Raw genomic sequence first — 26291 nt, 5'->3', positions numbered from 1 at the left:
AGAACAGTTTCCGCTAATCTCTGCCTGGACACATCCCTCATGAGTCAGGTCTTAGCTAAAATGTCACCTCCTCAGAGGTGCCTGTCCTGACGGCCCAATGTAAAGCAACCTCACCCACATCTCAGAGGTCCTTTGTGATTTTATTTGTGCTGAAATTATCTTTTTAAAAAATCACCTATTTCTCAAAATGAAAAGGTAAGCTCCATGAGGGCAGGGATTTTGTCGTGATTACCAATGAATCCCCAAGATACTAGAACGGTGCCTGACACATAGTAAGAGCACATTACATATCGAATTGAGTGAATGAAAGTGAAATTCCTGATGTCCCCCTCCAAAGGTGGTTTCTGTCCAGAGCTCTCTTACTCGGTACATGGTATTCCCCATCAATCCTGTTGGGCAAGGTAGAAACCTAGAAGTCATTCATGGTCTCTCACTGCACCGCCCCCCCATGATGCAACCCAGCACCAAGCCTTGATGTTGTTTCCCTTACCCAATTCTTCAGTTTCATCCACTTCTGTCCATGCCCACCCTCCTCAGTCCAAGCTATCAACATGTCCTACTTCAACTACCCCCATGACCTTCTAAGGGTAACCACAGTCTACTCTTGTCTTCCATTGTAACCAGAAAGGTCTTTAAAATATTTCAATGGCTTCCATTGCTCTCAAGATAATGATAAAAATTTTCCATATTGCTATCTTTTCTAGACTTATCTTGACCTACTCCCTGCCACACACTATACTTGCCTTTGTTTCTTAGAACTCTACGGGGCCCCTGCATGGTACAGTTTGTTAAGCATACGACTCGATTTTGGCTCAGGTCATGATCTCAGGGTCATGAGATCAAGCCCTGCATCAGGCTCCACCACTCAGTGAGGAGTCTACTTAAGACTCTCTCTCTCCCTCTCCTCTGCCCCTCCCAATCGCTTGCACACTCTCTGTCTCTCTCTGAAATAAATTTAAAAAAAAAGAACCCTATATTCTTTCTCACCACAGAATACTGACACATGCTATGCTTCTCTTCTCCACCCTTTTTACCTCATCAACTTTTCCTCTTCCTCAGTATCTCAACCCAATTAGGATTTCTTCTAAGAAGCATCCTTGACTTCCAAGAAGCTTCCAGACTTCCAATTTCTGACCACCACCTCCTACCTTTAAAACTAATCCCCAGGGGCGCCTGGGTGGCTCAGTCGTTAAGCGTCTGCCTTCAGCTCAGGTCATGGCCCAGGGTCCTGGGATCGAGCCCCACATCGGGCTCCCTGCTCCGCAGGAAGTCTGCTTCTCCCTCTCTCCCACTCCCCCTGCTTGTGTTCCCTCTCTCACTATGTCTCTCTCTGTCAAATAAATAAATAAAATCTTTAAAAAAAAAAAAACACTAATCCCCATGGGTACCCTAATTTCAACAAGTCTGCCAAGACGTTCCACTGATCCTGTGACCTCTGCACTGTGCCTTACCTTCTCAAGTCCTATTTTTCTGCCCTAACCAACTCAGTCTCCAAGGCCAATCATCATAGTCACTTCCCGGCATATACCTTAACTCCCTGACCCCCCTTCTCATTTCCTCTTCCTCCTTGACAAAACATGAACCCCAGTTAAATCCAACTCTCTACTTATCCTGCACCTCTGCAGCCAAACATGCTGGAGAAAAACACACAACTCATCAACATCAAATTTGTGACCACTAGCCAAAAATGGGCCCTTTATGTTACCCTGCATTATCTCACATTTCCCTGGCCCAATCCCTCTCCCACTCTCTGAAAAGACTATTTCATGTCTTCTTTTCTTTACTCAAACCTCTAACCTTTTCTTCCCCAGCCTCATTCTCAGCCAGGATCTTTCTTCATGTGCCACCAAGAAACAATCCAAAGAGACTTTCCCAAAGCCCCCACCACATCTCCCCAGTGCTCACGTATTCTGCCTCCTCTGTAACAATGAAGGAACTGTCAGAGTGCCTAAAATCAACCCTTCTACTCGCTCCTCCCCAGACCCTGTGCAACATCTCGAGTGGTGCAGGGCACTCAAGGCACAGGTGTAAAGGGCCTGTGGCTGGGGCTACATCAGCGTTTTCTCTCTTTAAAAGTATTCTTGTTGGTAAGTGTCTGGGATCGAGTCCCGCATCAGGCTCCCTGCTCAGCGGGGAGCCTGCTTCTCCCTCTGCCTCTCTCTCTCTCTCTGTCTCTTATGAATAAATAAAAAATCTTAAAAAAAAAAAAAGTGTTCTTGTTGGATTATGCAGCCATCAAAAAAAACGAAATCTTGCCATTTGCAACGACGTGGATGGAACTGGAGGGTATTATGCTGAGCGAAATAAGTTAATCAGAGAAAGACATGTATCATATGACCTCACTGATATGACGAATTCTTAATCTCTGGAAACAAACTGAGGGTTGCCGGAGTGGTGGGGGTGGGAGGGATGGGGTGGCTGGGTGATAGACATTGGGGAGGGTATGTGCTATGGTGAGCGCTGTGAATTGTGCAAGACTGTTGAATCACAGATCTGTACCTCTGAAACATAATACATTATATGTTAAGAAAAAGAAGAAGACAGTAGGAAGGGAAGCATGAAGCGGGGGGAAATCGGAGGGGGAGATGAACCACGAGAGACTATGGACTCTGAGAACCTGAGGGTTCTAGAGGGGAGGGGGAGGGGGGATGGGTTAGCCTGGTGATGGGTATTAAGGAGGGCACGTACTAAATGGAGCACTGGGGGTTATATGCAACAATGAATCATGGAACACTACATCAAAAACTAATGATGTAATGTATGGGGATTAACATAATAAAATAAAATTTTTAAAAAAAGTGTTCTTGTTGGGGCGCCTGGGTGGTTCACTCAGTTAAGCGTTTGCCTTTGGCTCAGGTCATGATCTAAGGGTCCTGGGATCGAGCCCCCGAGTCTGCTTCTCCCTCTCTCTCTCTGCCCCTCCCCACTGCTCGCACTCTCTGTCACTCTCTCAAATAAATAATCTTAAAAAAAAAAACTGTTCTTGTCAACATATAAATGTGCTGTTACCTCCTTCATCTTGACCTCACTCCCAACTACCACCAGTGATTCTGCTTCCCTTCATGGAAAAGACTCTTAAAAGAATTGTCTGTGATGACTGCCTCTGATCTCCTCTCATTTCTCTTGAACTCACTTGCATTTAGGCTTTTGTCCCTCCCTACCACCAAAACTGCCCTTTGTCAGGGCCACCGATAAAACCCATGTTGTTAAATCCAATCACCAGTTCTTAGACCTTACTGATCCATCAGTAGCACTGACACTCCCTCCTTTTTTTTTTTTAAGATTTTATTTATTTATTTGAGAGAGAGAGACAGAGATGGTGACAGCGAGCACGAGCAGGGAGGAGAAGGAGAAGCAGGCTCCCCCCCGAGCAGGGAGCCCGATGCAGGGCTCGATCCCAGGACCCCAGGATCATGACCTGAGCCGAAGGCAGAAACTCAACCAACTGAGCCACGCAGGTGCCCGACACTCCCTCCTCCTTGACACCTCCAAGGTACCACAGTCTCCGATTTCCCACCGCCTCTCAAGCTATTCCTCATCAGCCTCTTTGCTGGGTACACCTCCATTTCCCAGTATGAAAAAACTGCGGCTGACACCTGTCTGCACGTACACCTCTCCATCTGTACCAACTCCCCGGGCGATCCCCCCCAGTCTCAAGACCTCACATACCATGTGCTGTTGATACGGTACACACTCAAATCTGCAGCTACAGCCCAACCTCCCCTCCCACCCTCCAAACTTGGAAAGGCAACTGCCTATGGCTACTTGTACGTCTAGTAAGTTTCTCAAATGCAATGTATCCAAAATAGAACTCTTAGTCTTCCCTGACAAACCGTTTCCTTACACGGTCTTCCCCATCTCAGTTAAGTGGCAACTCCATCCTTACGCAAAGGCCAAAAATCTTGAGTCATCCTTGATTCTTGTCTTTCTCCCATGCTATATCTTAACCATCAGCAAATCTGGTCGGCTACACCTTCAATGCATATCCAGAATCGGACTTCATCACACGACCTCCACTGCTACCAGTATGAACCAAACGACCATCACTTCTTGCCTGGATAGTGTAATTGACTCCTATCTGGCTTCATGCCCCTGCTCTCACATCCCTACTGTCTGTTCCCAACACAGCAGCTAGAGTAACCACGGGAAAACCTAAGTCAAATCGTATCACTCCTCTGCCCCTCCAAAGGCTTCCCATTTCATTCAGAATATAATTCAAAGTCTTTGCTATGACCTATCAGGCCCTATACAGTTTAGTTCCCCACTATGCTTCCGAACTCACTGCCCACACTCTCCCTCTCTTGCTTTCTGGCTGGTCCCCAAGGAATCGGGTACCTGATCACCTCAGGGACTTTGCACTTGCTGTTCTTTTTACCCAGAATGCCTTCCTACATATGCACATGGATCAATCTCTCACCCACTTCAGATTCTGCTCAAACGCCACCCTCTCAGTGAGAACCTCCCTGGCTACTTCCTATTGGCCTCCCCTGCTTTATTTTTCTCCTTACTACTTACCACTGTCTAAAACACTATGTATTGCACCTGGTTATCCTATTTATCGTCTCTCTTCTCCACTAGAATAGAAGTTCAATAAGGGCCAGAATTTTTGCCTGCTTCTTTCACTGCTGTATCTCCAATGCTAAAACAGTGCCTGGAACATAGCTGGAATACCACTGCCACCCAGCAGATACTCAATAAGAAGTATTATTTTTCTTCTCTCGCTTCCTGTTGAGTCACTATTGACAAGATTTAAAAGTATATCAGCAGAGGGGCACCTGGGTGGCTCAGTCGGTTAAGCGTCTGCCTTCGGCTCAGGTCATGAGCTCCAGGTCCTAGGATTGAGCCCCACATTGGGCTCCCTGCTCAGCGGGGAGTCTGCTTGTCCCTCTCCCTCTGCCCGCCTGCTCATGCTCTCTCTCTCTCTTTCAAATAAATAAATAAAATCTTTTAAAAAAAAAGTGTATCAGCAGAAATAGAATGTTACTGTCAGAAAAAACAATTCAATGCCTTTGCCTTACTCAAAGCAGGTTAACAGCATCATCTTCACATACGACATACAGAATTTCCTAAGATCTGAACCTATTATTCATTTGTTACATGTGACTAAAATAATCACTTCCTAAAGATGTTTTTTCTCCCAAAATATAAATATTTACCTTCCTAAAATCATTCTTTGCAGTTTCTAAGCCATCCTGAGAAGACATTCTTTTCCTCTGCTCTGGGACTGGGAGCCTCACTTTAGATGGAGACACTAAAACAGCACCACCTGGAAAAATGCAGAAGACAACAGGTCTCAAACTAAATTCTCATGTAGAAAAAGCAGGTAAAATAAGAACTACAGTGTCTGCCCATTACCAACAGCTGGAGTGGTGAGATCGTGATGAGTCCTTTGGATTCCACCAAGTTCTCTTAGCTTTGGAGTAGGAAGCCGGCCTCCTTTTCCAGAAGATACAGAAGAAGAATCTGACCTACAAGTCCAAACAAGCTACTATGAAGCATTTCCTCCAGAAAATAAGATTAAAAATATTTTGTCATTACTGTGCAATAATAAATATACAATTTATAAGATAAGACCATTTTGTTTCTGAAAAAATAACAAATCCACATGCAGTTAAGAGTGACTGAATATTGAAAAAGAGGGAAGATCACTGCAAGTCAGCAACAATAAAGCAGAGAATTCTTCCATTAAATCAGGGCCTAAGTTTCCTATTAGGCACAAAACTCATGACGGAATGAGAAGGGACTTGGATTATGAACAAAAAGCACCATTATCAGTGGTAAAGAACCACTCCCCAAAGCAATTAACATATAAACCAACAAGAATTAGCTATCTGCAGAAACCACTTATTTTAATATTACAAAATATTATCTTTCTTTCTTGGCAAAACATTTGATATTAAAGAATATCAGCTATTTTCCTCAAGTCATAAAGAAAGCCATTCTCCCAGACACATTTACAAATCTGGCAAATCATAACCAGCAGGACATAAATGAAAATAACCCTAACTACTTCCTCCCCCAGTAGCTCACAGTATTCAACCGTTCAACTATTAATTACTGGTGACTCAAATACCTGAGTCAAACAAATTATAAATCATATTAAAAAAATGCCTGCTTTGTGACATTAAAGTAACATCTGTTCTCTATTTGTCATAAAATTAAGAGTGTAAGCCACTGTACTTAGTGACAAAACAAAAAATATTAACTGTGTGCATAATGCTTCCATATACCAACTATTTAAAACTCTCACCCTTCTTTTATCTTGTCTGCCTTAGATTTTTCATGTACTTCCAACTTCTCCAGCTCTCCCATATGAACCTGCTTGTCCTTTTCTGTTTTCTCCTCCTCCTCCTCCCTCTCCTCTCTCGGCTGTTTCTGCGTGCCTTCCTTGGGGTTCTCTTCATCCCACGCCAGGCGCCTTCTAACAGGTACGGTGGGAGCATTTGACATGCCCAATTTCTCTGTGGTATTTTTCTGCGGCTGCTCTTCCAAGACAGGCCTTTTTTCTTCCAGGGTTGTAGAAGGACATTTCTGCAAAGTCTTATGGCTTGTAGGATCTCTGCATAACAAAAACAGTTTCAAACTTGAGTTTGAGATTTCTAGTTTATGCTAAATTTAAAGAGTCTGTCATTCCCTTCCAGTGTTCACAACTAGGTTTCCCACAGATATTACCTTGCCCAGATACTAAAGAAAGAAATCTAATTAAGAGTTCATTTCACAGTATAATAAACTAAAGCTACAATTTGGATTTTCTATTAAAATACTCCAAAATAAAATATATGTATCTCCTCTCACTCCTACCTTCACACATGCATGCCTATACGATTGCTGACAACACTCATGAGTGTGTCCTCGACTGGCATTTACACACATAAACGGGGACTCCACATGGTCTAACTTGTTCACTTACTCAATATTGATAGGGTTTATGCACAAACTCAAGTATACTTGTGGATCAAGCAAATTGATTCAAATTTTACACTTTAGATAATCTTTTCCAGACACCCCTAAAGAATGGATTTTGTGATGAACTTTTAAAATCAGATGTCATAATTAGAACTTATAGTTCAGTTCGGCTTATATGACTTTATTAATATACCATAACAACTAAAGACTATTTTATTTGCTACAAATCAATGTGCTATTTCTCTTAATAATGTTCACTTTAAAACCCAAAAGAGCAGAGAATTGTCCCACAGAATCAGGGCCTAAGTGTCTTATTAGCCACGGAAATCTGTTAATGAATGGTAACAGGATGTACACTAGCTTATACTCTCTAAGGTGTCATTGTTGTCGCTACCTTTTCTTCTTCTTACTCTTTAACGTTCTTTCCATCTATTGCATAATCATTCCTAACCTACCCTTAAAAGATATTATAAAAATTACATATATATATATAGTATAAAGTCCAGTCTTCCAGATTTACACTATGGATTATTTACACACAGCTTTACTTTTCACAGAGAATACACTAAAAATAATGAAATGTAATAAATGGCTGGCGTATCTCCATTTGACCAGAAGACAAATTTTGAATGGTCATGTCAATTTCCTATAAGATTCCATGATCTACCTAAGCTACAACATACTTTTGTGCCATCCACAAAGAACATAGCTCACCCAGCAAGATCTAGAGCTCTAATGTTACTACTAATGGTTCCTTCTGAGCTTGTGGTGGAGGAGACATCCCAACAGCAGTTGTTGTCAGACAGAATCTGATTCAGATGGTCCCGAGAAAAATGTGTTCCTTGAACTCGTTTCCTATAAAACTCAGCCTTCTCTCGGAGTTCTTTAACCTACGCGGGAGAGTTGAGACATTGTGTATTATTTTAAGTGCTCCTTTGCAAATATCACGACATAGCTTATCAAAGATGATGCACAAATACAGCCAGAGAACAAGGAGAAAGGAAGGCAAAAAGAGCCACAGACATTCGTCAGACTATGTGCATTTTTAAGCAGAAATTGAAACAGTCAAGCTAAAGCGCAATGCAGTTATTTTATTTCAGGCCAGCAGGCAGGAAGAAGAATTTGTAGCAGCTAAGAAAAATATTGACACCTACTTCATATTTCAAATGAAATTATACAAGTACTCTATGCATTATTACAGTTTTTAAAAACTCAAAAGCAACCAACCTCCGCATACCACATGGCATTTAGAGAAGCCTAGGAGAGGAATACAGAAACACACTTAATGACAGGTTAATGCCATAGTTGAATATTAAAGGGAATCAATGAAATACCTTATTATCCTTCCTTCTAAATATATAACAAAGTTGTCAATCAATATTTTAAAATTATTTTTAGTAATATTTAATTCACAGAGGAAGATATCTTAATATTACCTTGAACACCAGCCACATTCTTGCATGGCTGGAGTGCTATCAACAACAGGTAACCTAATTATTTTTCCTACTTGCCCACCTCTGGAAGAGTAGTGAGAGTAGGTCATGCCAGAAACCCTATCCTGGCTTTATTTCCTGGCTTCCACAACAGCTCTACTACCGTACAAGCCCCCAGTGAGAGAATCATGAGGCTTCCTTCTCCAACTTCCTCAAGGTTCCCTTGGCATCAGCAAAACCTCAACTTTTAAAAAATGTATTAAATAAAAACTGTGATATATTCAGCAAAGTGACAATACAAAATAATATTCTGATGAATTATAAGGTAATCTGAATTCCCTAATATGCAAATAACATCTTTTCATACGGAAAGGAGCCTTTTATACTCTTTGAAACCCTTTCATTTTATACACCATACTGCCACCTGCTGGCTTCCCTAAATTCAATTCCACCTTGTAAAAAAATTAAGTTGCGGCTTAAAATTGTTTAAAATCATCTTTATTTATTCTTCAAAAACTCAATTTTTCCTATCATAAAGATGGGATAATAACATTAAAAGGATATGCAGATACTGTCTGCTAAAATTGTCTTTCACTTACAGGCAAAAAAGCAAATAATGAAACTTGGCATTGCAAAAGCAACTAGAGAAACATATCCTCAGTTCCTTAAGGAGACACTCCTGAATGCAAAGGGATGAAAGTCTTACATCTGTAGGGAATTAGCCAAAGCAAAGGACAACATCTGTCATGGTGGCATAAGAAACCATATAATCCTAGCAGGGTCCTACTGTTCTAATGAACCAAACCTGAAACATTCCTGAAGGATAATTCAAGATATTTTCTTCACTGCCAAGAAAAATTGAGCCATGTTCATCTAACATTTCTGTTCATTCCTAAAATTTAAATTCCTAGTAGTGGTTTTTGCATTTAACAGGTGGAACTGAGACATACAGTTTGAATCTGTTGAAATACCAACCAGGGTGTTTTGCTGTTTTTGTTTTAAGTAGGCTCCATATGCAATGTGGGACTTGAACTCCCAGGACTCCAAGATCAAGAGTCGCATGCTCTACCAGCAGAGCCAGCCAGGCGCCCCCTCACCAGGGCATTGTGAATGCACAGAGGCCTTGTTATAAAGTGCCTTGATATAATCCAGAGTTTATTTCTATTAAATCCCCTCGTGTTTCAAATGTCTCACAGCTACTCCATCATCTACATGGTCAAATCTTCAAACTCTAGCACAGCCTCCTCCTCCGTTCTCATCTCTCTTCATGCATATCCCCGTTAGTACTTATTTCATTCTACTGGAATTAATGGCTCTCATCATTCTCCGCCATTAACCTGTAAACTCCACAGTGTGAAGGAAAATGCAGCACATCCTCAGTGTCCTGAGTGTGGACTAAGTGCTAGGCCTGAGCTGGATGTCTGGGAGCCAGAGATAAGCAAGAAAGTCCCCACAGCACTCAGTGTGCTCATAGTCCGATAGAGGAGGCAGACCTCCTCCTCTATGACAAATTATCATCATAATACTGGATGGTCTACGCTGCAATAAACAAAGGAGATATAAATTGAAGGAGTGGTTCACAAGGGGGTTCATCAGCCCTGCACTGTATTGGGGGGGGCAGGGAAGAACAGCAGAGAAGGCTGTATTCCATCCAGGTGGGAGGACCTACTGTCTGATGAATGAGAAGATGGGTAAATATCCCTCCATGTGCCAGTGATCTGGTTTTATTTGTCAACAATATTTTTTTTCAAAAAGGAGATCCTAGGGAAATTCTGTAAAACTTTATTCAGTTCTATTTGTTAATGACATTCAAATCTCAATGTTTTAAATTTATCACAATCTTTATTAATAATCTTAGTGCTAATGTAACAGTGGCTTACAAATACCTAGTTTTAGATTTCTATGATCCTAAACTAGGATGGAAAAATAGAAAGTTGATATTTCCTAAAGCAAGTTGTTCTACTAGAAAAAGAAAAAAACCTAATGGTATGAACTCAATATCAAGAACGATCCCTACAACCAACAAGCAGAGCCACTAAAAAGGATATGAACTCAATTAAACTCAATTAAAACAATACACACATCCCTTTCCAAGTCAAGTAACACCATCAGATTACAGGATATAAATGCAAGAAGTAAAATGTTTTCATTGCTGAATTTCTTTTCCCAAAATAAGAATTCAACTAAGTTATTTAAAAATTTATATACAGGAAATTCAAATTTTAAAAACTGAAAGATTAAAAAATAAAATTTTCCCCCCCAAAAGTCATCTCCATCAAAATGAGTCATCTTATGCCTAGCCATCCTTACAATGTCTGTCAAATTACAGCATGTCTGTCAAATGTGGAACTTTATCTTGAAATAAGGTCCTATTTGTGGAAGACACGTTAGGAAAAAGTATCTCAATTAATGTAGTTTGGATGATTAGAAGATTACCTAACAATCAAGAAAAAAGAAATTTAACACAGGTTCAGTAGTTATTCTAAGGATGAAACCAGACAATCACAACTGCTGGTTATTATTAAAAACAACCCTTTAAGTGAGCATCTTAAAAAGCAGTAGTGCCAGTGGTTATATAATGGACATAACACATATACAGCCACTGGGCAAAGAAAACCAACCACTGTAATGTTATATGAACTGATAGTTGGGTCTTAGGATAAAATACCCAGGCACTAGACTATAAATAGATTCAAAAAGTTTAATATTTCAAACACCATAGGAGAAAATGAGTATGACATATGGACCAGAAACTATAACAGGACTCAAAAAGCTAATATTCTAATGATGATAAAGTCACTGATGTCCAAGTGCATTTGAAGAGTGTGAATAATATTCCTTCATGAAACGTTAGGAGAGGGAAAATGAGCGAGTACCTTATATTTGGATACCTCATAAGCAGCCACATAAGTAAATGTCTTCAAGTTAAAAATAAAATCTAAGATTTAAGTAAAATACGGCCCATATTAAATATCTATGACCTGGTCAACTGAAACAGCTATCACCATCAGTGATATAATTTAGCTAAAACTTCTTATTCTTTTCTAGTTCCAACTCACTTTTTGAATTATTTTGCCCACAGAGGTTAAGGCAAACAATCGCACTAATTTAAACACTAACAACCACCATTAGCAATGAGTTTTTTTGAAAAGCCTAAAACAGTCATGTTACCAAGATGTTATAATAGGAAACCTTGAAAAGACAGGTCTTAAATTAACATCAACAGAAATGTTTTCTTCCATCAGGGCAGGATAAGGACTATCATCACCTTATCATGACTCCAGACAAAACAATCCTCTAGTCCATTAAATTTTTAGATCTGACGCCTAAATACCAGCTCATCTTAAAGATGTCTCAGAGACTAAGAGATAATCTTCCCACAACAAGGAGCCTCTCATGAGTTCAACCTAGTGAAGCCCCTAAATATAACAGGCCAGTGGCTAACACCTATTAACTGGCCACACTAGCCGTCTATTGCCACGCTCTGGACCCTGCCTCCGCCCCCGGCCTTTCCTCATTCCCCTTGAGACTGCTCAGAGCTCCTTGCCAAGGTCTGGCATGGCCATAAACTGCTCAGGAGTTTCACTGACACAATTCCTTTGCTTCATCAGGCTTGCTCCCGATGCTCTTATTTTTAACTTTATTTCAGCAGGGTGAATACATGAATTTTGCCTCCAACAATATTTGGGACAGCTTCAAGATTGGCCTTTTACTGTGCCTGTAGTGCGGCTGAGCCACGCTCACGTGGGGCAGGAGAGAGCACGAGGGGCAGCCACAGTGGAAGGAATCAAGTAATGTCCTGAAACAACACGTAGAACACAGGACTCTCCCTAGGACATTGGCCCGGGGGCTGCCAGTGCCAAGAGCCAGCCGCTCCAAGGGCCAAAGCCTTCCTCCAGAGGCTCTCATGGCATGCAACTGTTAGCCATGGCTTGAAGTACAGAGCTATATAAAAGATTCATTCCCCATCCAAATGATCTCTCTCTTCACAATGATGGGGGGGGTGTTGACTAAAGTCTAAATTGTTTACTTTTGCTTATTCACACAGAAAAGGCAGGAAACCATCAAGATGGGGTTTAAAAGATGGTAACTGCACTACAACCAGAAACTCCACTGTTTTTGACTGTAAGAAGCTTCCCAATTCTAGATGACCCTTTCCCTCCAATCTTTCTTTAGGATCCTCAGAATTTCTCCCATATGTCGGGGTATCCCAACACTAGAACTCAAACCTCTATCAGCACAGACCACTCCTCCCTTAGGCTTACAGTCACAGTACACACCGCCGGCAGATGCCACTGTCAGACAAACTAATCTTGAAAATTAATCTTCAGTTGAGAGACTGGAGGTCCGGATATTATTAAGAAAACTACAACGCTTTAATTCTATAAGCTGAGTTGTAGTAACACAATGAAATATTGGATTGTAAAAAGCCTTTTTAACTTAAAAGACTTGAATAATAAAAATCTCTAGTTGAAAAAGGAGCTATTTGATATAAAAAAAGTAAACATACTGATAAATTATATCCTAACATATAACTTTAAGTTCCTGATACTTTCAGTGCTACTATTGTATCACACATCTTTAAACTGTATTCTCTATTACTAAATGAAACTCACTGTGAAATTAAACTGAGATACAGGCTCAAAGAAAATGTGGGCTTACTGAGCTTATGTATACTCACCTGATCCGGTATGTTTTCCTTCACACGGGTCCAAGCCCCGGCTTTATATAAATACTGGGCTGGGCTCAGAAATTTTGCCCTATATTCAGAATTCACCTTCCTAACAGAAATGAAATGAGAGTAAATATTTCACCATGTTGAACATCTAAATACCATGATATTTTTCCTCTAAAATACGTACCCAAGCCTTTGATGTCTCCAAGTCGTAAGCTTCTTTTTAGGCTGGTTTGACTCTTTTGATTCCATCTCTGCTTCTAATTTTAAAGGGTCATCTGTTTTATTATACTAAAATGGAAATAATTTAAACATTTTATGCTTAAAATATGTCATACATTAAAGTGAAAACATAAATGTTATAAACTATAATTGGATATCATATTACAATTCTGTTGATGGAAGTAAGTTTTAACTACAAAAGATAACCTAGAATTCACGAGCAATCAACAAGCAAGTTTTGAAACTAGTATACCTGGCTGGTTTTTTGAAGTATAACTCAGGACTGAGTTCACTTTATAACAAAGAAATTTTATATCCTTAGCTAGGAAAAAAACCTTTTAATTAACAAATAAACATGTAAATAAATAAACTTGACATTACTACCTACTGAACAGTGTTTTTACATTTGCCTTTGATATTCTAAATTTACATTTAATTGTGTTACAGTAATTAAGTAGGTTCCACGCCCAGTGTGGAACCCAATGGGTCTTGAACTCATGACCCTGAGATCAAGACCTGAGCTGAGATCAAGAGTCAGACGCTTAACCAACTGAGCCACCCAGGTGCCCTTGGTGTTACAGTAATACATATAAGGTTCCACTGAGTATGTTACCAACCACATTGCTTTACTGAATAACTTAACCCTTTTTTTCTGCCTAATATCACAGATCCAAAAATATGTATATATGTGTATACAGAAATAAATATATAGATGCCAATTTACTTTTAGTCATATAATTTCTATTTTTAGAACCCATAAAGTATTAGCAATAACATTCCAGAAAATTTGAAAATAGGACTTATACTCCACTTACCTATAATTTACAATAATTTTAACGTGACACTGTAACTTAAATAAGGTGTAGTTTCAGAGGCAGGTACCTGTACATGCTAAGGTAAATCACATAATTTAGACTAGCTATAATTTGGCATGCTGAAGCTTTGGTTTTAAAATGCATGTATGTATATTTTAAATAAAGAAAGAGATAACATAATATAACATAACATAAAAAAGGGGTGCCTGGGTGGCTCAGTCGGTTAAGCATCAGACTCAATCTTGGCTCAGGTCTTGATCTCAGGGTCCTGAGTTCAAGCCCTAAGTTGGGCTCCACCTTGGGCGTGAAGCCTACTTATAAATAAATAAACAAACAAACAAACAAACATATATATATGAATGTATGCGTGTTTGCGTTTGACTTCCATTATTTAATTTAAAGTATATATTTCTATCTCTACTGTTAGCCCTATAACTCACATTACTGTAAGGCCAATCATTTGCTATTAGATATCACAGATTTAACTGCTGTATTGCCAAGCACTTGCCACAGTATTATATTTATTTAGTTACATCTCGGTCTCCCCACTAGCCCAAGAGCTGTGTGGGGCTTAGTGTGGTTATCATTGTATTCTCAGTACCTACCTAGTGCCTGGCTCCCACTAAGTGCTTAATGAATATGTGACACTTAATGAACAAACAAAGGAATTAATAAACTAGCTAAAACCAAAAATCTCAGGTAGTGTTTGGTAAAAGAAAATGTGTAGAGTCTAAAATCCTAAGTTTTTTATTTTGTTTAAAGTTAAAAGTTGATGGGGCGCCTGGGTGGCTCAGTTGGTTAAGCGACTGCCTTCGGCTCAGGTCATGATCCTGGAGTCCCGGGATCGAGTCCCGCATCGGGCTCCCTGCTCAGCGGGGGGTCGGCTTCTCCCTCTGACCCTCCTCCCTCTCACGCTCTCTGTCTCTCATTCTCTCTCACTCAAATAAATAAATAAAATCTTAAAAAAATAAAAAAAAATAAAAATAAAAAGTTAAAAGTTGATGAATACCTTCTTTTCAGGAGATACTGCTTCAAAATTTCCGTTCTCTTTCAAATCATTTCTTAATTTTGGTTCTTTCACTGGAGATAAACCCTTGAAATTTCTTCTGTATTCAGTTTCATGGATGATTGAGTTACCTTTGAATTGTGGAACAAATTTGCTTTTATTGTGGAAAACCTTAAAACAAAAATTACTTTAGTTTAGTATTTTTGTTGGTTAAATATACAAAAATTAGTTTTTCAAATGCTTTAAGAATTTCACATATAAAGTTGAATTATAGGATAACAAAAAAGTGAAATTATGACTTTATAATTTCATTTCATATATCTAATTAACATCCAAAGGACAACAAAAGCAAAGACAAAATGGACTGCATCAAACTAAAAAGCTTCCACACAGCAAAGAAACAATCAACAAAGAGGCAACCTATGGAATGGGAGAAAATATCTGCAAACACTACATCTGATAGGTTAATATTCAAAATATATAAGGAACTCAAGCAATTCGATAGCAAGAAAACCACCTGATTTTAAAAATGCACAAGGGAGGGGCCCCTGGGTAGCTCAGTCGGGTTAAGCATCTGACTCTTGGTTTCAGCTCAGGGTCCTGAGATTGAGCCCCGCATGGGGCTCCAATTCAACAGGGAGTCTGCTCAAGGATTCTCTCTCTCCCTCTCCCTCTGTCCTTCCCCCCACCTTGTTTGCTCTCTCTCTCTGAAATGAATAAAATCTTAAAAATTTTTTTAAAAATAAATAAAAATAAAAATGGGCAAAGGGACATAAAAACAGACATATACATCAATGGAACAGAATAGAAAAACCCCAAAATAATCTTATGAATATATAGTCAATTAATTTACAACAAAGGAGCCAAAAATACACAATTGGGAAAGTATAATCACTTCAATAAATGGTGCTGGGAAAACTGGACAGTCACATGAAAAAGAATGAAACTGGACCCTGTCAACCCAAAATAGATCAAAGATGTGAACATAAGGACTGAAACTATAAAACCCCTAGAAGAAAACCTAGGCAGTAAGCTCCCTGACACTGGTGTTGGCAATGATTTTTTGGATTTGACACCAAAAACAAAGGCAACAAAAGCAAAAATAAACAAGTGGGACTACATCAAACTTAAAAGCTTTTGTACAGCAAAAGAAAGCACCAACAAAGCGAAAAGGCAATATGGAATGGGAGAAAATATTTGCAAATCATATATCTGGTAAGGGGTTAATATCCAAAATAATAAAGAACTCCTACAACTCAGTAGAAAAGCAAACAAGCTGATCAAAAAATAGAGGAATTGAACAGACATTTTTCCAAAGAAGACATATAGATGACCAAAAGGTATATGAAAAGGTACTCAACATCACTAATCATCAGGGAAATGTAAATCAAAACCACAACAAGATATCACCTCACACCTGTTCGAAGAGCTATTATCAAAAATACAAAAGATAATGAGCATTGGCAAGGATGTGGACAAAAGGGAACCCTTGTACACTGTTGGCAGGAATGTAAGTTAGTACAGTCATTATGAAAAACAATATGGAAGTTCCTCAAAAAATTAAAAATAGAACTACCATACAATCCAACAATTCCACTTCTGGGTACATTTCCAAAGGAAATGAAATCAGTATCTCAAAAGAGATATCTGCATTCCCATGTTCATTGCAGCATTATTCACAATAGTCAAGATGTGGAATCAACTTAAGTGTCCACCAATAGATGAATGGAGAAAGACAATGATACATACAATTAGAGGAATATCATTTGGCCTTAAAAAAGAAGAAAACACTGTCATTTGCAACAAAATGGATGAACCTGGAGAACATACACTAAGTAAAATAAGCCAGGCACAGAAAGACAAATACAGCAGAACTCACTTATATTGGAATCTAAGTTAAGTAGAACTCAGAAACAGAAAGCAGCGTGATGGTTACCAGGATCTAGGTAAAAAGGGTAGTCAGTCAAAGGGTACAAAGGGTACAAATAGTCAAAGGGTACAAGGCTCCAGTCTGCAGAAAAAGTAAGCTCTGGAGATCCAAGGTACAACACAGTGACTACAGTTACTACTACTATATTATATACTGGAAATTTGCTAAGAGGGTAGATCTTTTTTTTTTTTTTAAAGATTTTATTTATTCATTTGAGAGAGAATGAGATAGAGAGAGCATGAGAGGGGGGAGAGTCAGAGGGAGAAGCAGACTCCCTGCCGAGCAGGGAGCCCGATGCGGGACTCGATCCTGGGACTCCAGTATCATGACCTGAGCCGAAGGCAGTCGCTTAACCAACTGAGCCACCCAGGCGCCCCTAAGAGGGTAGATCTTAAGACACATACACACACACATCCAAAAAGGTAACTATGTGATAAATGTGTTAATTAGCATGACTGTGGTATTTTACAATGTATATGCATATCAAAACATTACATGTATACTGTAAATATATCATTTTTAGTTATCAATTATACCTCAATAAAGCTGGGGAAAAAATTCAAAGATCAACTTTCTACACTCATTACTATGTTTTGAATAAGTTACTATAATAAAAATAATGCTTAAGCCCCCCCCAAAAAAATGACCCATATCTTTTCTCCCCAAAGTTTCCTACCTCTCCCTCCCATCAGTATGGTAATGGGATATGTAAAATAGGCATATTTTAATGATATGAACATAGACATTCACTTTATAAGGCAATTCTGTTGTCAGCTCTAAAGGTTTTTTTCCTTCCTTGAAATGAATTTTTTTTCTTCCTCCAAAAAGAGAAGATTAACATTTTGAATGTCTGATGTGTTCATTTGTTCTGTTTTTCTCCTTTGCTTGCCTATCTTTAGCTTAATGCAAGGGGAAAAAAATCAGGTAATTATTATGTTTTTATTTTTATTTATTTTTTATTTTTTTAAGATTGTATTTATTTACTTGTCAGAGAGACAGAGAGAGAGAGTGAGTGAGGGAGCACAAGCAAGGAGAGTGGCAGGCAGAGGGAGAAGCAGGCTTCTCTGAGCAAGGAGCCCGATGCAGGACTCAACCCCAGGGCTCTGGGATCACGACCTGAGCTAAAGGCAGACACCCAACTGACTAAGCCACCCAGGCATCCCTATGTTTTTATTTTTAAATGTTTCTTCTTATCTTTAGTATTTTATAATATGGTTTCTATTTTATGGTATATTACCACTGTCTAAAAAGAAAGAAAAAGGAAAAGATATGGAGCGCAAATTAGCTATATTACTGCTTTACAATGCTGACTAGTGCATCTTCATACAGATCAAATTCCAAACAGAGTATCTTTTTCCTGAGTATAACCTCAAGGACTTTTCTGCCAAAAATTGTTCAGACTCCTTTACATATTAATACAAGACATCCTTTCAGAAAACAGGTGTTTGATAAAATAGAACTGAATAGCTTTAGAGGTTCCCTATCAACAAGCATTGAAAGTTTCCATCACATGGCTCTTCAATCCACAGACCCTGAAATTGATATGCTTTGAATTAACAAAGAGCATTTGCTTCCCCCCAAAATTATTTGAAACCTTCACTGATGAAAGCAATAAAACTACTAGTGAAGGTATCACCAGCAATTTATTTTATACTGTATTTTGGGGCCTATAAAAAGAGCATTTCTACACAATGTTTCCACTGAAATACGTAAAAGCGGTCAGTGGGGCTTTGATTTGAATCAGCTTTAAAGGTTGAAAGGTGAAATGCTCTACAAAAACTGAACAATTATAATTTTCAGGCAGTAAGTAATTTTGTAGGTACACTTACTATTCAAGGACACTTGTGAGCCAGCAAAAGAAGTACTGTTCCTATTGACTAGATTCACAAAGAGTACAAACATCACTTATGCTATTTTATATGTTCCTAAAATGTTATACAAATTTCAGTTTTTTACAAAACTGAGTAACAAGTAAGCAAGCCCAAAGCCGCCACAATTTATAGGATCACGGGTATTATTATCTTAGTGTAAGATGACTAATATTATTGTCTTGTTGAATCTACCCTCTCAGTCCTCAGGGGTATATAGGTTACAAGTGAATGTTGACATAGAAGAGAAAATGAATGTGAGGGTGTATGAAGGGGAATGTTTGTTTATAAAGAAAAATGCCAAGATCGTGAGAAAGAAAAGTCTAAGCTATCATGGGCCTCTGCAGATATTCTAAATGAGGTATTTCCTTACCTGGGCCTAGAAGTATGGTTAAGAACAAAAATGAGAGTTAAGAGCCTAAGAACTGTCTAGATGATGATGGTAGTAAAACAACAGAGTATTTATTAGTAATGGTTGTCCGGTACCAAAAACTGTGTACGGGTACACTGAAATCTAGTATCACATTTAGTTATCATAGCTTCTGAATTTTATAAATATAGTTAAACTGACAATTCCTATTACTGCTCATTTGATATAAAAACAAGCTTATGTATCTTGTGCTACTTTTAACGTATTTTGTATTTATTAAAATATTCAAAGCAGTTATGCCTTTCTTGCAAGACAGAAAACATGCAACGTATTAGTCAATGAACACAATGTTATAGATTAAAACCAATTTAAAAATTTTTTTATTAAATAAAAAAAACTCAGCATGCAGAAACTTACCAGGCATCAAGTTTCATTACCCTGTCTCATATTTAGTGTATGTCATGGATCTGGCAACAATGATCATCAGTAGCCTAGGACAGTATCACATTACTACTATAAATCATAAGTAATAGAATGATTTTAGCAAAAATCTCATTTTTACTTTTCTAAAACCTACCTCCAGGCCTACTTAAGTACCTAATTTAGCTCTTAGTTCTGTGTAAATCTGCATCACTAGATCAGACGATAATACTTAAAAATGTATTACATCCATTAAACTACCTGATTGGCTGCAAAAACTGGAGCAGTTTCTTTAGGGGTCTTCCAAACAAACTGCCTTTGATATTCAGAATTCCTCAAGATATCACGTGAAGGAACAACAGTCAATCCTGCTCTCTTCCGAAGAACTCTATCCAACTGTTAGGGAAAGAAAAATCCCACCCAGAGTCATTAAAAGTTGCTATTCAAACTTCTTGTACTTGGGTAAAAAAACAACAAAAACAAGAACAACAACAAAAAATACATGTAACATGAAATCCACCCTCTTAACAAATTTTTAAGTATACAGTATTGTTATCTACATGCACATTGTAGTACAGCAAACTTTTTTCAATTGGTGATAATCTCCCTTTTAAACTGTCCAACCATTTAAAATTTCTTATCTTAATACTGTCAAGGAATTTTATTTCTTCATTTCTGTGTATTCCAGAAAAAGACAGCATCTTTCAGTGCCTTCCTACCAATTACTCATAATTAGATCTATTACCAAGAAACAGCAGCACCTCACCTTATCCACACATTGCTTCTGGGACACCCTTCCCCTGCCCACCACTTACATATCACCTTCCTTGATTCTACCGTGCCCCCTTGGTTTTCGCAACAAGCCACGGATTCTTCACTTCTGAATGCCTCTCCGTGGTTCTGGTGGACAAGAAATGCAGAAGCAGTGGACTGAAGAAAAACATGCGAGGCAGAGAGATGTCTGCACAGGTCCCTGCAGCCTAAGCTTATGTGCTTGCAGAGACCTTCCACTGGCCAGGTGTGACATAAGAGAGCAGAACTCCAAGATCTTTGAGATCCAGCCAGAACTGCCTTGCCTTTTGCATTTTGTCAATTGTGATTCTGTTTGTTGACACAATAAGAAATTGAAAAGGGCCTAGGTAGAAGTCAGCTCACCAGCCCTGCCAGAGGTAATGGCCTACTACTCTCCCTCTCTGTCTCAATTTGATCTCTCCCTTAGGACTGTGGTGCTGATACAAGATGAATAAAATCCAGAGGCAGGCTGTCCATCCAATGAAGAGATATCTTAGTATAACCAGTACAAAATGGCAACTCTTAAGAATAGAATTCCCAAAAGCTAAAGTCAACAGTCTCCGAAACTATTCTATAAGACATTAGATAAGAAAACAACAATGGAAAATTTTTAGGCACAAAATGTAGTATTACTGAAATGATGATGAAATTTACAAAGAATGCTATGCTTTCCAAAAGAAATACAGTGAATATACCTACCCCGTTATCTACATTTTCTGAATGCAGCTTGGTAGAATGCTGCAGGTCCTCATTTTCATTAACTGGTATATGGTCTGCTATTATATCCGCATCATTTTCCACAATATCTGAAGCCCCTTCAGCTCTGGAGTCTGTAGAGTGAGATCTGGTTCTTTTGGGAACCCTGGAGGCTTCTAGTGCAAGAACATTTTCTTGGTTAACATCATCTTTTTGTTCTGCCTCCTGTGATTCTGTTATTTCTGGGGCTTCAGGTTTTGGGGATACAACCACATTGTTCTCTGAGATCGCTCCATTCCACTCAAGAGATTTTGAAATCTGTGCGTCATGATAAGGGACTCTTCTTTTTGAAATAAAACTTGGCTCTCTTGTGATTCCTACAAAATATAGTGTAAAAAAATTGCAGCTACTGAAGTATAAGGTTACAAAGACAATTTTTCATAACATTTATGAGAGAAAAAATGGAATTGAAAATTCAGGTGAGATACAATGTCCTTCAAGTTGCAGGATACAGAAAAAAATAGGTATAGTTTGTCAACATAAAATCTTTAACTTTGCTTTTAAAAAAAAGTACTGAAAGTTTGACATGGAAAAAATTAAAAATTGGGATCACAGTGTTCGAGTCATCCTAACATAAGTCACCAGAATCGCAACGTGACAGGCCTGCCAAGCGACGCAGGACGTGTTGCCTCCGTTTCAATTACTTTCCTGTGCTACTTAACAGAACAATGGGCCCTAGTATTGTCAAAATTTGGAACTTTTCACAAAGCTTCTCTTATGCACAGTAGACCAAGAAGAGAAGGGATGAGATGTCATTATGCTGGATCTTGGTTCTACATTTGCCTTGATTTCCTGAGAATTAAAGAGAATGAACCCTTTTAACAGAAGCTAAGATACTAGTTCTCTATATTTCTGTCTGGCAAGCAAATGTCCAAAAAACTTAACCTTCTACCCAAGTAAGAGGAGCTCTTTGGAATGACAGCCACCGAGATACTGTCCTAGTTTGGGGCCATTCTTTAAATAGAAGGCTGTGCAGGGTGGGGAAGAAAGAGTAAGACTAGAGGGAAGGAGAGGGAAGGTGAACCAAAAATCTGGCATGACATAAAAACCCACAGTTCTTTAGCCTCTGTGACAGATGTTTTGGCCATTGAACCCAGGGTCCCCACTCTTACAACACTTCCCTAGTCTAGTGGCCTTCAAACTGGGTGCATGCATGTGTCTGGAGGCAAATGGAGACATTCTGGGGGATAAGCAGAAATGGGCCACTTAAGGAATCATTTTGCAGATCCTAACTCTATATGCACTGTTTCCCAACATTGGTCTGCCTGAGAGCTGCACCTGCCATCTTCAGTCTTCATTCCCATCCCACCCTTTCCCACGTTGCAAAAGACACACCTCTCAGCCAGCCCCAAGGAACAAAAAATTCTCCTAGGTGTGGAGGATAAACAAAGAGACAATTTAAGGAAGTGTAACTACTGAGAATATCTGACAGCAAAGCAAAGAAGGCAGAGACTACAAATAACAAAGAAACAGTGCCTTATTTCATCCAGGTCCACACCTTTCCCACCTACCTATCTTAGAATTAAAATTCAGGAGTAAGGGTTGTCACGTGAAATGAATAGATATTAACATATGTTAACACATTTATAGGAATTGAAAAACAAAGTTAGACTTTTTTCTCAAAGAAAATAATTCTTTTTTTTTTAAAGATTTTATTTATTTATTTGGGAGAGAGAGTGAGAGAGAGCATGAGAGGGGAGAGGGTCAGAAGGAGAAGCAGACTCCCCACTGAGCAGGGAGCCCAAGGCGGGGCTCGATCCCAGGACTCCAGGATCATGACCTTAGCTGAAGGCAGTCGCTTAACCAACTGAGCCACTCAAGCGCCCCTCAAAGAAAAGAATTCTAATTTGCCTGATTAGTTTGCCAATGAGGACTGACTTTACCAATTATATGATGAACATTTACCAAAAATTGAATGAGCTACACTGGCAGCTCCAAAGTTTTAACAAAACATATGTAAAACATATGCACAATATTCAATATGCCAGAAATCATATCCTTTGAAACTATTTGTTACACTTATGATTAAAAACATTAAAAATCTACTTAAAAATATGAAAGGATATAAAGACTTTCTAAACTCTCTTAAGGGATATGAAAGCAAAAAAGTTTGAAGACCATTGCCCTAGACTTCCCTCTGCTTTAACACAGAGAGAGGCTTCTGGTAGAATAGCAAAATGAAAGGGGAAGATTCTCAAATGGTCTGCCCTTCTCTTGCAGCATCAGCAAAAATACACTAAGGGGAAAAAATACACTACATTAACAGAACGTCCAGCCGATCCTAGGTAAAACTGTTGTTATTCCTTGCTGGTCTCCCACCTCCCTTTCTGAACATCCTGGAGTTCTCACTCTGCCCTTCCCCTTTACTTAATATTCCCCATTAACATACCTCCCCTAGACCGTTCCTGCCTTCATAATGTACCACACTCCAAATTTGCTGATCTAAGCTAAAATGTTATGGGGGCAACAATCTGGTTAACCAATTCCCCAGTGTCATAATAGCCCATCAGTGGGATATCTACACTTTAAGATTTACTTTGGATTACTCTAATGGAGCCTCAAATTTGTAGAATTTTGAGTCATTTGGAGGATTCTGAGCACCACCTTGTCCAAGAAGCAGGGACATCCAGTGTTTGAAGTCAGGCTCTGGGTAAAGGATCCTGATGCTTCAGAGGAACCCAGAGCCACCCACTCTAGCCCACTCTTCTTTTTGTTCTCCAAATCTAATCCTGGAAACACTCTTCTCATTTTACTAATTTCCTAGGCTTAGGAAAATGATGATTATTTCCCATTATGTCTTTTTTTCTCCTGGTTTCAAATATCTAATATTTGGGGGACATATATATATCACACTTCAAGCACTCTCAGATGTGGGGCCCCAAGCTCTCATCTGCATATATGCATCTGGCCCTTAACAGGCAATATCTCATTTAATCCCTCCCAGCAATCTTGTGCAATGGGCTTCCTAAACCCCACTTGGCAAAACAGGCCAAATTTGCCCAAGGTCATGCAGCTAATGTGCATTCAAAGTCACTTTTCTTCATTTATGCAAACACTAGTTTTAATAAGGACTAGAGTGTGTCAAGGCTGTGTGTCATCTACTAGGCAGGAAGATAGAGCCCTTGCTTAGAGATCTTATATTCTAGCAAGGGAGAATGAAACAGGCAGGTAGAATAAAGTCAGTCTGTTTATTTTCCCGTTTACCATGCTCTGGGAAACCTTTGCCCAGGGCTCTGACTTCCCTGGGATACCAGGAGGAAACACGTGTGATGACAAAAATACAGCCTCCAAACTCATAGGCTTTCCACTAAAAAAGACTTGATTTCAAATCATGGTTTTGCCACTTACTATGAAGTTTTGGCAAGCTACTTAATCTAAGTTTCCCTTTCTCAAGACCTTGGGAGTACACCTCCCCAGGTTTGTCTGCTCTCAGCTTTCACGTGTCAGCTCAAATATCATCTCCTCAGAAAGGCCTTTTTTGACCACTGAAGCTAAAGTGTATTCCCTCCAATGCAGCCCCCCCCCCAAGTTATCTATAGGCTACCCTATAACAACCTGAAATCGCCTGGTTTATTTACTGAGTTACTTGTTTACTGCTTTTCCCTACAGTTAGAGTCTTTGTCTGATTCAAGGCTATCTCCCTAGAAGCTGGGAATAGTCGTGGCCTATAGGAAGCCCTCAATAAATATTTGTTAAACGAATGGGTAAGGCAACCTGGCCAACTGAACAAAGCTTCACAATTTTTAAGCATTTTGCAAACTTAACCCCAAGGTTTATTTAAGCTATCATGACTATTAGTTTGTTCAACTTACCTAATTGATCTGATCTAAGTCCAGCCCATGGGTACCTTCTCCCCACTGAGGGATTATAGGACTCTGACAAATAGGACTTTTTCCACAGAAAGTTTCTCTGGTATTCACTCAGCCCCTGTAATACAAAAGACAATTTGAGTACAATGCAATTAATGAACGTTGCTTTAAAGAAGACATCAGTAAAAATAATTTCTGAACCACTACAGAGTTGAAAGTCTTGAGATTGGTAAACACAGAAGAACTCCTTGATAACAGCTACCGTTTATCCAGCCCAGTGCTAAGCAGTTCACACGTATTCTATCCTTTAATCCTCACAACCACCTGAGGCAGATGCTAGCAGGAATCTGAGGCTCTGAGCAGTCACCTTTTTGCTGGGTGTCTGAGTCCAAAGCCTGGGCTCTTGTCTGATAACAGGCGACAATCCAAATCCTCATCATATAATTATCCTAATTAAGTTCTCAATTGAGTATGATGCCTTGTACCTTTCAAAATTTTGGAAAGTCAACCAAAGAAAAATTCCCCTCCCATTCTGGATACAAGCCCTTAAGTTAAAAGAATAAAACAGGGTTTGCGAAATGCTGTGGCCAATTGTTACACTGGTGGGTGCCTGACAGCTACCACCTACCTGAAACTTATGCACAACTATGAACAATGTGTATTTCTTACACCCTATCTTTACATTGTCAAGGTCCCATTTCTCAATCCTTTAAAAGACACCGGCACTTTAAAGTTTTAAAGGGTAGGCAGGGGGCGGGGGTTAAAGGATAAGCTGTGAGATGGGGCCACAGGTGTCCCAATCTGAAGCCACTTGAGATCTCATTACAAAGTGCCCTCCTTCCATCTCCACTCCCGTGTCCTCCAAAATCAGTCTCTCTCAACACCATCCAACGCTCCCACACTGCAACTTGGAAGTGTGTGTGAGCGGAGAGGGAGCTAGGTGGAGGAGCCAAGCATCCTCCAGGATCGTGACTGGCAAGCTCGGGAGCTGGCAGGCTCTGCGGGGCCCAGGAGCGCCGCGCAGAAAGCCAGCGAGGCCCCCGCGCCCCGCACCCGCCCCACCACGACTTCCCCCAGCAGCCTTCAGATCCGGAGACCACGGCCTCACCTTGAAGCGCACCGGCATGTCGCCCGGTGCTGGAGCCCCCGCCACTCCGACAGTTAACGGGACAAAAAGCCCCGAGGGGGCGGGGCGACAACAGTCGGTTCCCTAGCAAAATCCTCGGCCTGGCGTCCCCGACTACGCGCCGGCGCACTCCGGGCTTTCCTCCTTGAGCGCCGTCGCTCGG

The 26291-nt window shown here is 39.6% G+C and overlaps 1 protein-coding gene across 3 annotated transcripts in view; it reads right to left on the bottom strand.

The window, feature by feature from the left end:
* MDM1 (Mdm1 nuclear protein) overlaps nt 1-26250 on the bottom strand; it is a 33087-nt gene extending 6837 nt beyond the window's left edge. For 2 of the 3 annotated variants that reach the window (XM_035002193.1, XM_035002195.1), the window contains exons 1-12: nt 26111-26250; nt 25006-25120; nt 21137-21510; nt 19907-20041; nt 15061-15228; nt 13202-13305; nt 13021-13120; nt 8134-8163; nt 7621-7796; nt 6251-6559; nt 5356-5468; nt 5157-5266 (exon numbers count right to left, since the gene is read on the bottom strand). In XM_035002193.1, coding sequence (XP_034858084.1) covers nt 5157-5266; nt 5356-5468; nt 6251-6559; nt 7621-7796; nt 8134-8163; nt 13021-13120; nt 13202-13305; nt 15061-15228; nt 19907-20041; nt 21137-21510; nt 25006-25120; nt 26111-26128 — 1752 coding nt within the window. In that variant the 5' untranslated portion in view covers nt 26129-26250. The remainder of the gene's footprint in view (nt 1-5156; nt 5267-5355; nt 5469-6250; nt 6560-7620; nt 7797-8133; nt 8164-13020; nt 13121-13201; nt 13306-15060; nt 15229-19906; nt 20042-21136; nt 21511-25005; nt 25121-26110) is intronic. The other variant, XM_035002194.1, reaches the window with a different exon arrangement.
* Between the last annotated feature and the right edge of the window lie 41 nt (nt 26251-26291).

The sequence above is a fragment of the Mirounga leonina genome, unplaced genomic scaffold, assembly GCF_011800145.1.
Source record: "Mirounga leonina isolate KUSES-001 unplaced genomic scaffold, KU_Mleo_1.0 Mir_126, whole genome shotgun sequence".
In the NCBI taxonomy this organism is placed as follows: domain Eukaryota; kingdom Metazoa; phylum Chordata; class Mammalia; order Carnivora; family Phocidae; genus Mirounga; species Mirounga leonina.
This window is presented reverse-complemented; position numbering and strand designations above follow the sequence as displayed.